The sequence below is a fragment of the Aplysia californica genome, unplaced genomic scaffold (assembly GCF_000002075.1).
Source record: "Aplysia californica isolate F4 #8 unplaced genomic scaffold, AplCal3.0 scaffold00151, whole genome shotgun sequence".
Classification (NCBI taxonomy): domain Eukaryota; kingdom Metazoa; phylum Mollusca; class Gastropoda; order Aplysiida; family Aplysiidae; genus Aplysia; species Aplysia californica.
The window spans coordinates 33377-45276 of NW_004797421.1; the positions used below are offsets into that span (position 1 = coordinate 33377).

The 11900-nt window shown below is 40.4% G+C and overlaps 1 protein-coding gene across 1 annotated transcript in view; it reads right to left on the reverse strand.

Moving 5' to 3' along the window:
- Window positions 1-9748, reverse strand: part of LOC101855097 (acetylcholine receptor subunit delta-like) — a 21846-nt gene extending 12098 nt beyond the window's left edge. Inside the window, exons 1-5 of the mRNA XM_035969493.1 lie at window positions 9699-9748; window positions 6765-6844; window positions 3878-4119; window positions 3327-3508; window positions 858-972 (exon numbers count right to left, since the gene is read on the reverse strand). Of these exons, the coding sequence (XP_035825386.1) occupies window positions 858-972; window positions 3327-3508; window positions 3878-4119; window positions 6765-6844; window positions 9699-9748 (669 nt within the window). The remainder of the gene's footprint in view (window positions 1-857; window positions 973-3326; window positions 3509-3877; window positions 4120-6764; window positions 6845-9698) is intronic.
- Window positions 9749-11900: the final 2152 nt, after the last annotated feature.

An 11900-nucleotide genomic window follows, 5' to 3' on the forward strand; every position in this document is an offset into this window, starting at 1 on the left:
CTAGGTCAGGCAATTTTGTAACACAGAGAATCTCGGACTCGCAACCGTAAGGTTGTGGGTTCGAATCCCGTCAGGGGCCCGATGTTGTGTCCTTGGGAAAGGCACTTTACATGAATTTTCCTCACTTCACCCAGGTGGGAATGGGTACCCGGCTATAGACAGCGAAAGATCTTGTCAGTTTGTTAGTGTTTGAGCGCTTAATCAGCTGCTTGCACTGTATGCTTCCCAGGAAGCTGAGAATGTTTCAGAGTGTTCTATGGTCTGCTAGGGTAATAATATAGTGTAACGCGCATAGAGCCTGCTGTTGAGCGGGGATATGCGCTATACAAATGCTATTTATTATTTATTCTTCTTCTTCTTCTTCTTCTTATTATTATTATTAATACTCAAATAAAAAGGGGATTCATATCACATCCACAAAATAGCAAGACACACCCTTATGCATTCCTTGATTCCAAACGTATTGACGGTGTCTCACCTTCGGAGCATAATATTAAGAAAGCCAAGATCTGAAGGGAGGGAAGTATACGTAGTGCTTGTGTAATGTACTTCTTCTATGCCTATCCATTATGCAAAGCTTTGTTACTGTCAAGATCGTCTATCAAGACGCTCAAGGTCATGCTGCTTTATGTGGTTGGTTGACCAATGCCTAATCTTATGTTGTTCACTCATTCTTTCCTATCAAACATACGTAATTGCAACCATATCGTGCTCGTCTCGCTTCCTTCTTCTCTGCATTTTTTTCTCATGAAACAACTCCAATCTTCGGCACTATGATGATCAATTTAATTTGTATAGCAAAAAGCCGTAGAACTCCTTAATATAACACACGGCTTTGTTCTAATCAAAACATGTACCTGAGAGTCGAAAGGGTAGTAAGTGACGACGATATCGCAGGAGGTAGTAATCAGTATTGAGGGCGACCAAATTAACTCTCCATTCGCCGTAAGTCGAACCGGAAGCTCGTCGTATCTGGCGACACAAGAAAGATCACACTGATCGATTATTGTTTATTTGTTAGTTTGTCTGTTCCGAGTCGTTTTTTGGGTACAATGTTACTCATCTTATTGGCACCAGATACGCAGTGGCTATGATAACGTAGGTAAATAAATGCAGTATAATGATATTGCAAATATAAAAAAGCACTGGGAATGGATTTCAATTGTACTATTGTTTACTTGTTAGTAATTAGTTATTCTTCTTTTAATTTTTGGCGCCTATTCCGAGGAAGACTCGCACACACACGCACAAACACACACACATACATACCCACACACACACACACACACACACGCGCGCGCGCACGCAACACACACACATAGACACGCACACCCAACCGCACACACACAAACACATACAAACGCACACACACATACAAACACAAACACACACACACACGCACATTACACTCACAATACACACACATACACTCATACACAAACACATACAGGGTGATCCAAAAAAAACCTTTACAACTTTTTTTTTCTGAATATCTCGCGCAAAAATTGTTCTAGAATGCTGTAATTAGGAACAGGCATAATTCATTCAAAAGGAATTTGTTTGATATAAAATCCACGAAGAAGAAACATGTTTTGAAAACGGAAACGGCTAAAATAAAAAAGCACCCAAAAACGCAAAGTTCACCAATGTTTAAAAATCTTGTTAAGGAAGTCGTGAAAAGATTAGTTGACCATTTTCTTTATTTTCTCTTTGACATTAATTTTTCATCCCTGCGACAATCAAACAATATGTAATTTCTTTTACAGAGTTTTAAAAACCTAATGATTTGATTCTGAAACTCCGAGAAACAGTGCTCCACATTCCCTCCTTTGGACTCAACACATTTTTAACGCGTCGTTCGAAATGTTCAGTGGCGCCCTAACGCAAGGACCTGCTAAACCATGAGTTTTTAAAGCAACATACATTGTAAGTGTTCACTAAGAAGTGGCTTCTAGAGACAAAAGAGTGGGGTGTCCAATAGACAGCATTTTGGAGTTAACATAACCCTCAGGGTGAAAATGGATTTTGCACTAAACCAAATGTCATCGAGGAAAGGATCCCTCTTTACAAGACAATCGAGGAATCATGAACCCATTGCCATGCTCTGATCCATGTCATCTCGGCTTAGCGAAGATGAATAAGGTATAGTCGTAGGTTAAAATCTGCCCTTGAGAATGCAGACTGTTGATGTGTGGGAACGTCCTAGCTGCAGATCATCCACGGACAGACGTCTCATGGGACTCGGCTACTGAAATCTGCACTCTGGTGACGTTTAAAGGGCTACAAATGGTGCGTGTTTGACCTGAAGTGGTCATTTTAAAAAGAAATTTTAAGTTCTCATTCGCTTTAAATCCAAACTGACGGAACTTCTCTACTCATGACGCCAAAGGTCTTGAGGGCACCTAAGCATTTTCTCCATGCCGTGCACTGAACTTACGAAATGTCAGGAATGGTGAATTTGTGGAGAGGTAATGTTCAATACAAAAAGCTCTCTGGTCTTTGCTGAACGTGGCCATGATCTCAGCGGGCAAACAAAATTTGGGGAGAATGATATCTGCAGACTTCTGTTGACTTGTTAGACTGCTGTAGCTTGCAATATGGCTCGATTGTTACAACTTTTAGTGGTAGGCCTAATGCGAACTGGTGCGTCATGCTATGAAAATGTCGACAAGGTTGAAAATGGGTGTTTTTTTAATGCGCTATATAGAGAAAAAGCCTTCAATGGACTTATCTAAAATACATATCAGAAAAATTCCTTTTGGCTTCCAAACGTTATGTTCAAATCTGAAACGCAAAACCTCAGTATGGAGGAAGATATTTAATAAACAAGTTGTAAAGGTTTTTTTGGATCACCCTGTACACCCCCAAAAAACAACAACAAAAAAACCCCCCAAAAACAAAACAAAACAAAACAACAACACACACACACATTCAGACACACAAACACACCATTTGTATGTCTCACGGAGGTAAGCGTTTAAGAAGGAATTCCTACAACGTATAAAGAGCCCAGTCAGAGATGAGGTGGGAAGAAGACGTTGGCGATGGATTGGACACTCTTTCAGGAAGTCAAGCAGCTGCATAACAAGGAACGTGTTAGATTGAAACCCACAGGGTAAAAGATCAAGGGGAAGACCACGTGGAACTTGGAGAAGAGTCACGGAAATGGATGTACAGAAAAGTGGGAAGACGTGGAGCGGCATCAGGCGACTAGCCCAGGATAGGGAAAGGTGGAGAGTGTTTGTTCGTGGCCTGTATTCTGATCCAGGGTGAGAAATGCAATGATGATGATGATAAAGGGGCTCCACGCCTATACTATACCGTACCCCATTTCTTTTCGCATGGATACGCTGTTTGCAACGATGATATCTGGCAGCCATAGGTACTTCTGCTTAACAGTGATGCTCTCGATGCCCCCGTAGCTAGCGTTGTCCCAGGACAAGAAAGTGTCGCCCCATGATAACTCCAAGTCTACGTTCGTTGTCAGAGTTTGAGATTTTTCATCAACCTGTGGATACATACTTGATAACGTTCATACCAATTTCGACTTTTTGGCAGTTTCTGGGAGAAAGAGAACGAGAGCGAGTGAGTGAGTGAGAGAGAGAGGGGGTGGAAGAGGGAGGGAGAGAGAGAGAGAGAGAGAGAGAGAGAGAGAGAGAGAGAGAGAGAGAGAGAGAGAGAGAAAGAGAGAGAGAGGAGGGAGAGGGGGTGGAGAGGAGGAGAAGGGGGGGGGGAGGGGAGAGAGACAGATGGAGAATGAGTGAGGGAGAGAGCTACTGAAAGATAAACTGACAGACAGACAGACAAAATGACAGACAGACAGACAGACACACAGACAAACAGATTGTGGCGGAGGGGAAGGGCAGAACACACTCACCGAAACAAGAGATTTGAGAGCGAATGCCATGTAGACTAAAAGACTGGTGCCAGTGTCCGAGACGGGCCTAACTGAAGGGTTGTAGTTGGCGTCACTGAAGAGGAACGTGTAGAGATTGTACACCTCGACCTTACTGGCCCCGGAGCTCACTCGCTGCACACAGAAGACCAGCAGGACAGCCGCCAGCGGCACAAGCAGACGTAGACGGCCCATGCTGGGGGATAAGAGGAGAGGGGTATTTGCTGAAAAAAGAGCTGGAGGACTTAGAAATAAAAATGATAATGATAATAATTATAATAATAGTAATAATAATAATAATAATAATAATAATTATAATAATAATAATAATAATAATAATAATAATAATAATAATAATAATAATAATAATAATAATAATAATAATAGTAATTGTATTGGTACAAAAGTAATCGCAATCGTACTCGTAATAGTAATATAATAATAATGATACTACTACTACTACTACTACTACTACTACTACTACTACTACTACTACTACTACTACTACTACTACTACTACTACTACTACTACTACTACTACTACTACTACTACTACTGGGGGCTTTCGTGGCCTAGAGGTTAAAGTGTTGGCCTCTCATTCAAAGGTCCTGGGTTCGAATCCGGGTAGCGACCGAACATTTTTCTGCTCTAAAATTGTCTCCTTTTACCTCCTTTCCTGCTCTCTAGCAATGTTCTGTTGTCTGCTTTCATTTCCACTTTCTGTCCCCACCTCCTCACTTCCTTTACCCCCTCCTCTGGGCTCCTGACTCTTTCTGCAGCCTTTCTACTGCTACTCCTTGGCTCCTCCTTACTTCTGTCTTTCTGCCACACCCCTGATCTTTTGGTAAGAAAGATCTACACCTAGCCTTCTCGGACAAGGGCGAAACATCTCGGAGGGCCCGTGTGCAAGTTGCGCACGTTAAAGATCCCTTGGTGGTCTTAAATCGATAAGAGTAGGCTTCGACCGCCACGTGGGCAAAATTCAAAATTTCCTACCAACTGAAAATATTAGGTGTGTCCCGCGCGCTCATATGACCTTATGCAGTTGCGAGCGCCGTAAAACATTTTATAAAAACAAAAACAAAACCAAGTATTACTACTACTACTACTACTACTACTACTACTACTACTACTACTAATTGTAATATGCTGAGGAGATAATGCCTTCATAATATCATCTAGCCTCTTAAAAAATAAATAGTTAAACACAAGTAAGAAAACGAGTTATTGGAAATGTTATTCGTTCCCCTGGACACAACTGATGAGTGTGCGCCTAGAGAAAAGCGTCAAAAGACGCCCCAGACCGTTTCAAGCTACAGGCTGATAATGAAAAAAGTCACTTTTTTAAACCAAAATGTTTAATTAAAAATGATAGCTCCACCATTTTCTTAACAATGTACTCAAAGGGTTTTCATAGATATGACTTCTAAATACTTTATTTTGAATTATTTTGAGGGTAGGGTATAATAAAAGCAAATAATGAAAACTGCTTTAAAAAGTTGTTAAAATCTATTCTTGAAGCACGTTTTCTCTTCCCTGCCATGTTTTACCATTAAATTCCATTCATGATTTTGATGTCAACTGAATGCTAAATTGGAGCTGTCTTTTCCATGAATAAATACATTTAACAAAATCATTTTTAAAAAGTTTGTATGCGTTCTCACGTTTCTTAAACTTATTTTCTCAAAATTCTTTTTTACACCCTACCTTGCAAAATGTGCAATATCTCAAAAACTAATTGAGATCTAAAAAATTCAAAGGCCCCTGAGTTCAGCACTGAATTTCCTCTAAACCCTTAACTCAAAATTCGACTTTCGGTACCTTTCTTTATTTCAGACCATGCAGGAGGAGAGCTAGTTCGGCCCTCTCTGTCAGGGTTAAACATGTATCTATTTGAATACGAGATACTACATCCCGGAAGACAAGCAGGCATTTTTCCATCCGGGATCGAACTAACGTCTTTAGTGTACAAAAGCCTAGCGTCTGTGGTGGAATGATTTGGCACTTTTGCAAAGCATGCAGAAGACCCAACGTTCGTTTCCCGTGAGGAGAGCATTAAAAATTTATTTAACTGGTATTGAGATGAAGAAAGGCAGACCCATGAATATCATCAAAACAAGAAAGTGTCCAAAACCAGTGGAATAATATAGAAAAGGGGAGCATGCTTCACTAAAAAAAAGAATTTGCGCTATTAAAGGATGGCCATCGCAGTGTTTCCGAATTATGCCCCAAAACAACAACAAACAAATCAAAACAAAACAAAACAGAAGGAAAAAAGCTAGATTTTTTAAAACGGTGTCCAAAATGCAGCGTAACAGAACAGTTGTTATCTTTGTGTTTACCTTAAATTCTATGTGTAACACCACCAGTCTTTGTTCATAATTCCGTAAACCATTTCTGAATGTGTATAAATTCCCAGAATAGAGAGAAAATTTGTCACTTTCAACTCATTCCCACCATCGCAAACATCAGGCCAAAAAATAAGGACTGAAACGGCGTGTATCTCCACACGGTTTGCTAAAGCTTGATTCTTGACAACCCTTCTGACAAATCTCACCCATCCCCCCTCTCCCCAATACTGGACAGTTTTTACCCCCCAACACAAATCCCATTTCAGGTTCGGCAAGCTTTTTGTTGTTTTTCCCTATTCTTCACCGACTTGTCCTTCCATTTGCTCAATAATGTGTGCTTAGAACCTGTAAAGTCCAATGATATTTTCCCCTTCACAAGCCTTGCTTTCAAAATGAGCGAAAAGAATGGGAGCCCGAACATTAATGACCCTTGCTAACCGTGCAAGGGGAGAGCACTAAAGCACATTTGTTTGGACAAGAGACAAAAGTCGTTGGGTTTTGTTTTCACGAAAGCTCACCGCAGTGGTCCGGGGTCTTGGGGCGCCGGTGTTGGGACGAGTCTTCAGCTTCGATGGTTACTCGGAACAAACTGACTGTCCTGCCAGTATTAAAGACTTAAACAATTTATATAGAGATTTTCTTGGGGCTGAGAACAACGAACAAAAGGTTGTTGTTTTGTTTTGTTTTGTTTTGTTTTTGTCTCGTATCCCTCTTTCGGGAGCCATGTAAGTGATCTTTTTCGTATCAGACAATCATTGACTTAAAAAATGTGAGTGAGTAAGTAGAATGATATCTTAACATTAGAATTGATCTAAAAGAAAAGAGGAATAGTAATGATTAGGAATTTATTAACTTTAAAAAATAATCCCTAGCTTTTGACGCTCATTTTAGCCCCCCTCCTCCCCCTCCTAGGCTGTCCTGGGAGGTGGGACACACACCACTTTCCCACTCTCTTTGCATAACAACGGGTACAGGCTATTCACAAGGAGGTTATACAGTAAGATCAATTAGAAGTTAAGCTGATCGAAATAACTTGATAAAGCTCAGTTTTCACTTTTAATCTGTATCCAGTGGCGTCGGTAGTCTAGTAGTTAGGCTACCAGACTCGTAATTGTGAGATTGCGGTTTCGGGGTTCGAGGCTCTTTTGAATTCGACGATGTTAACCTGAGAAAGGCATATCACACGAATTTTACATTTTGGCTCTGTCCTATCAGGGATGGACATTTAATTTGGAGGACCCGTATGTTAAATAACCTCTCAGTGTTGAAAGAGGCGTTAAACCCACACAATGTATTTATACTGTATCCAAAGATCTACCAGAGGAAAAAAGAAACATATGCTATCCAAAATGCCAAACGACTTAGCTGGCAGTTAAAGTGGCTTTACAGTCGTCCAGCAATTATAATCAACGATTCATAATAAACACTATCCATTTGTAGTTGCGTGATTCCTTCTGTTAATCAAATCCTCTTTGGTCTTGACAACCTCAGCTGGCAATGTTTATGTTTCGTGGGACAAGCAGAAGAGCCGTAGGAGCCTCTGGATGACGTCAGAGTAAGGGTATAGCCATATCGACAAGTGTAGGATTCTTACCCAGTCTCATCTTGTCTTAATTAAGCAAGAGGTTTTCAGTTGCTTGTTCATTTGACCTCTTGCCGTGGAAAGCGTAGCTAATTGGGCCTTGTGCTAATAAGCTCCTACTGTTTGTTTCCATTTTCTTTCTCAATCGACGATGGTAGTTTTGCTAATTGTCGTGGAATCACACAGGCCTTCTCAGCTAAAAAAGTTCAGATCTCCCGAATAGTGTTTTCACGTCGAAGTAAACAGAATCGAACCAAAGACTCATCATCTTACAACACTATCTTTCTAGCCAGCTAAAACGTTTTCTTTCTCATAAACCCACTTTTCCTCGTTGTTGTCTGCCTTTTTGCAAGCTCTCAATTTCATAAATGTGCAGTTCTTATAATGGCGCACCACGGTGTTTAGAAAGAATTTACAGTACTTACAGCACAATAAGGTCATATAAATGAGGTGTTGCTAGATAGTAACATTCAAACTAAAGAGGAGACCTAAGAACGATAGACAATTCATAGGAGAGAAGAAGAAACCCACATCAAAGCACACGCTAACCGCCCATTAGATCTAATGCGTTCTTGAAAGTGAATTGTTCTAGAAGAATTATCATTTGTCATGTTCTTGTCACGCCCCGATAGGAGAGAGAGAGAGAGAGAGAGAGAGAGAGAGAGAGAGAGAGAGAGAGAGAGAGAGAGAGAGAGAGAGAGAGAGAGAGAGAGAGAGAATGTTTAACAGAGCGGGTTGTCCCAGCACGTGAGACATGTATTTACTAATGTCCGGTCTTGTTGTTCGTATGCGTTAGTGTGCCTAATCTTTGTAACGTCTAGTGCCATTGTTAGCGACCAAGACAAATTTCTCCTTTCGAGATGAATAAAGATTGCCATTGTCATTGTCATTGTCATATGACCTTACGCAGTTGTGAGCGCCGTAAAACACTTACAATTACTTGTTTCCCCCTCTCTTGAAAAAAGTTCCTTTCTGGACTTCACACGTCATGTCAAGAATGTGATAACGAAAAATTGGGTATAAAGATACAAAGAGCACAACAAAATCCAAGTCCATTAACCAGTTTATTATGAACACCAGTGGATAGAAAAGGAAGCAAACGGATGTTTGGGTGCCAACTATTATACAATCTTTTGTTCGAGACCATACAAACATTGTTAAAATAAACAAACGAACGTTCATAATTTTTAACGTCAGAACTATGTACACCTTTCTGCTAGGATTGGAGAAGGGAGCTTAGAGTATAAAACACCACTATGTTCCACACTGCTTCAGTGAAGTGACATAGCCAGGAAGAATTCGGAAACAAAAATACTCAAGTTTAATTGTTTTTTTGAATCATCATCATTAAATTCATTCAATCATTGTTCAAAAGTAGTAATGTATAACGTGTTGCAAAAGTTCTGTCCCACCCACTTTAAAAGTACAATTACTCATTTACTATTCAATATAGCCATGATAAATTTGGTACACATGATCTTTATTCATTTTCTGCCAACATGACATGAAAAGAACTGACCAAAGATATTCTTTATTCCAGGACGCTAATTTTATACACACTGACCATGGCAAAATCCGAATCAAAGTTTGCTCAGTATTGTGAGTGGCTTTTTCCAGCTTGACTTACTGATACAAACGGTCTATTTATTGACTGAATTGATGTCCTTACGGTTGCCTGAGGAATCCCCTGCCATTCCTTGTGAAGTGCACCCTTTAGTTCCTGACAAGTTTGTACAGAGTGCAGCCTGTTTCTAATCCTCCAGTCAAGGTCATCTTACAGATGTTCTGTTGGGTTACGGCTTGTTGATCTTGCAGGATAGTCCAGAACGATGATTCGATGAGTTTAGAAGGAGTTTTGGCTAATCATTGCCGCATGGGGTCTGACACTGTCTTATTAGCACATTCCATCAATCGCGCCATATTGGGCAGTCGACTTGATGATTAATTTCACCCCGATACCATCGTCCTTTGATGTTGCTTTAAAAAGTGACCAAATGTGTACGATAAAGAGCAGAGAATTCACCCCACACCATCACATTGCAGGTACCAGATCGGTTCTCTTTGGGGATATTGGCTTTGGGAATTCTCTATCCTCCTCTTTTAAACACCTTTTCTCTTCCATCAACGCGACGAATTAAAAACCTGAACCATTGTTGAATGGAACTCTGTACCAATGTCCTCAGATCCATCGACGATGCTGTTGTGCCCAAATTTAGCTTTTTGTTCGATGAAACGGGGTTAGAATGGCGTTAATCAGGTACTCCACGATCATATAAATGTCTAATAATGGTGTTTTAAGACAGTCCGATGTACCTGGTAGTCTATGCACTTGGTTGGAACGGGTTTCAAACATGGGTCTTGACAATAACCTGCATCTGACGTTGAGTTGTCGCCCTTGGTTGGCAAACGTCTTAGCTTGTCTTGGACAGTTCTAGTGATGTTGAAACGCTTGTTCAAGCGTTAGATGGTCCTGCTGCGCACATTTATGTGTCTTGCAACAGAAGAAAGCGCAATTGAAGAATTTATCATACACACAGGGAGTTCATTTTCTGAATTTTTCCGTTTTGTTATTTTGGAAACAGGAGAACGAATGACCCAACTGTTAAACATCACGGAATTTTTTAGTGTGTAAGGTGTGTTAACATATATTGTCTGCGTGACTTAACGCAAATTTTGTGTGTAGGATGCGTGTATTTCACCCTACACCATGAGAACTCAAAACCAACACTTTGCTCACGTACTGCTTCCGGTTTATGATTTCTTTCGTCTGCTCATACACGTGGAGTCCTATAAGTCACACAAGTCATACTTTTTTTCATTTTTGCTGCAATTCTTACGCTGTAGTGAAAATTATCGTAGTATAAGGGGAGTGACAGAACTTTTGTATATTAAGGATATGGATATTTTTTCCTTGATGGTTACAATACTGTCCAACGCCTGGGCTTCGGGGTTTCATAACGAACATGATATCACAAGTCGTAACAACATGAAGACAGATCTTACAATAGCTATTGGGAAAAATATAAGTGCAATAGTACAGGTTCACGCCCCAATTTAACACTGAACGTTACAGTGAATCACCGAATTTAACATCCATCTCAAAAAGGACAAAACCGAATGGATGGAGAGTTTTAAAACTCCCCTCACCAACTGAAGTTCTGAACACTTAGTTGGGGATTCGAACCAAGACCACCCGCCCCACAGTCAAGTGTGATACCAATTGTGCTAACGGTGCGCTCAATATAACCATAAGAAGAATCTCAGAAACAAGAAAGTGGGCAAAATTCACCCTGGTCAGATGACCAAACAGATCATTAACCTTGGGTTTTACATATAAAATACAACTTTTGTTTTTTAAAGTAGCGTGGAGTGTGAATATTGAAGATGCAAGGGCGGTTGTTAACAAGGGAGAAACGGTAAAGGTATACTTCAGGCATCCATTACGAACTTTCTTGACCTACAACGAACATCCGAGGTCTCCACTCTCTGAGGGAACACTTGCAGGTCGTCGAACGTCACGTATGAAATATTTAAAAAATAGGCCTATATCCTTTTTTTAAGAATGGAAGAAGGAAGAGGAGGGAGGCCCAAGTACACTTCAACCAAAGATGTTATAATGATACCAGAGCTTGCAGCAGTGACGTCACACGTGTCAGATTTAGGCGTGGGATCTTCATGCCCTTAATAAAGGCATGGCCGGCGCATCCCCTATTAGCATGCTTAGTCCAAGCCCCCACGAGTTCTTCTAGTTTATTACACACCGCCCTGCTCCACATTTCAGTGCAAACTTGTGGGTTTTCTCCTGAGACAAAGGGGACTTCACCGCGTGCATGTAAACTAACAACACAAAAGGTACAGTACAAAGGGGAATTTTTTTTTTTGGTTGCTTTTTTCATCCTACTGCTGTCAATGGGAGGTATTGGGATCGATTCTAGAGATACAAATGAACAGAGAAAAATAATTTTTTTAAAAATCATATTTTTTTACCGTGATCGATGAAAATCGACCTAATCCTAAGACGTCTCTTCCCTTAAGTTCATCATCATCATCATCATCATCATCATCATCATCA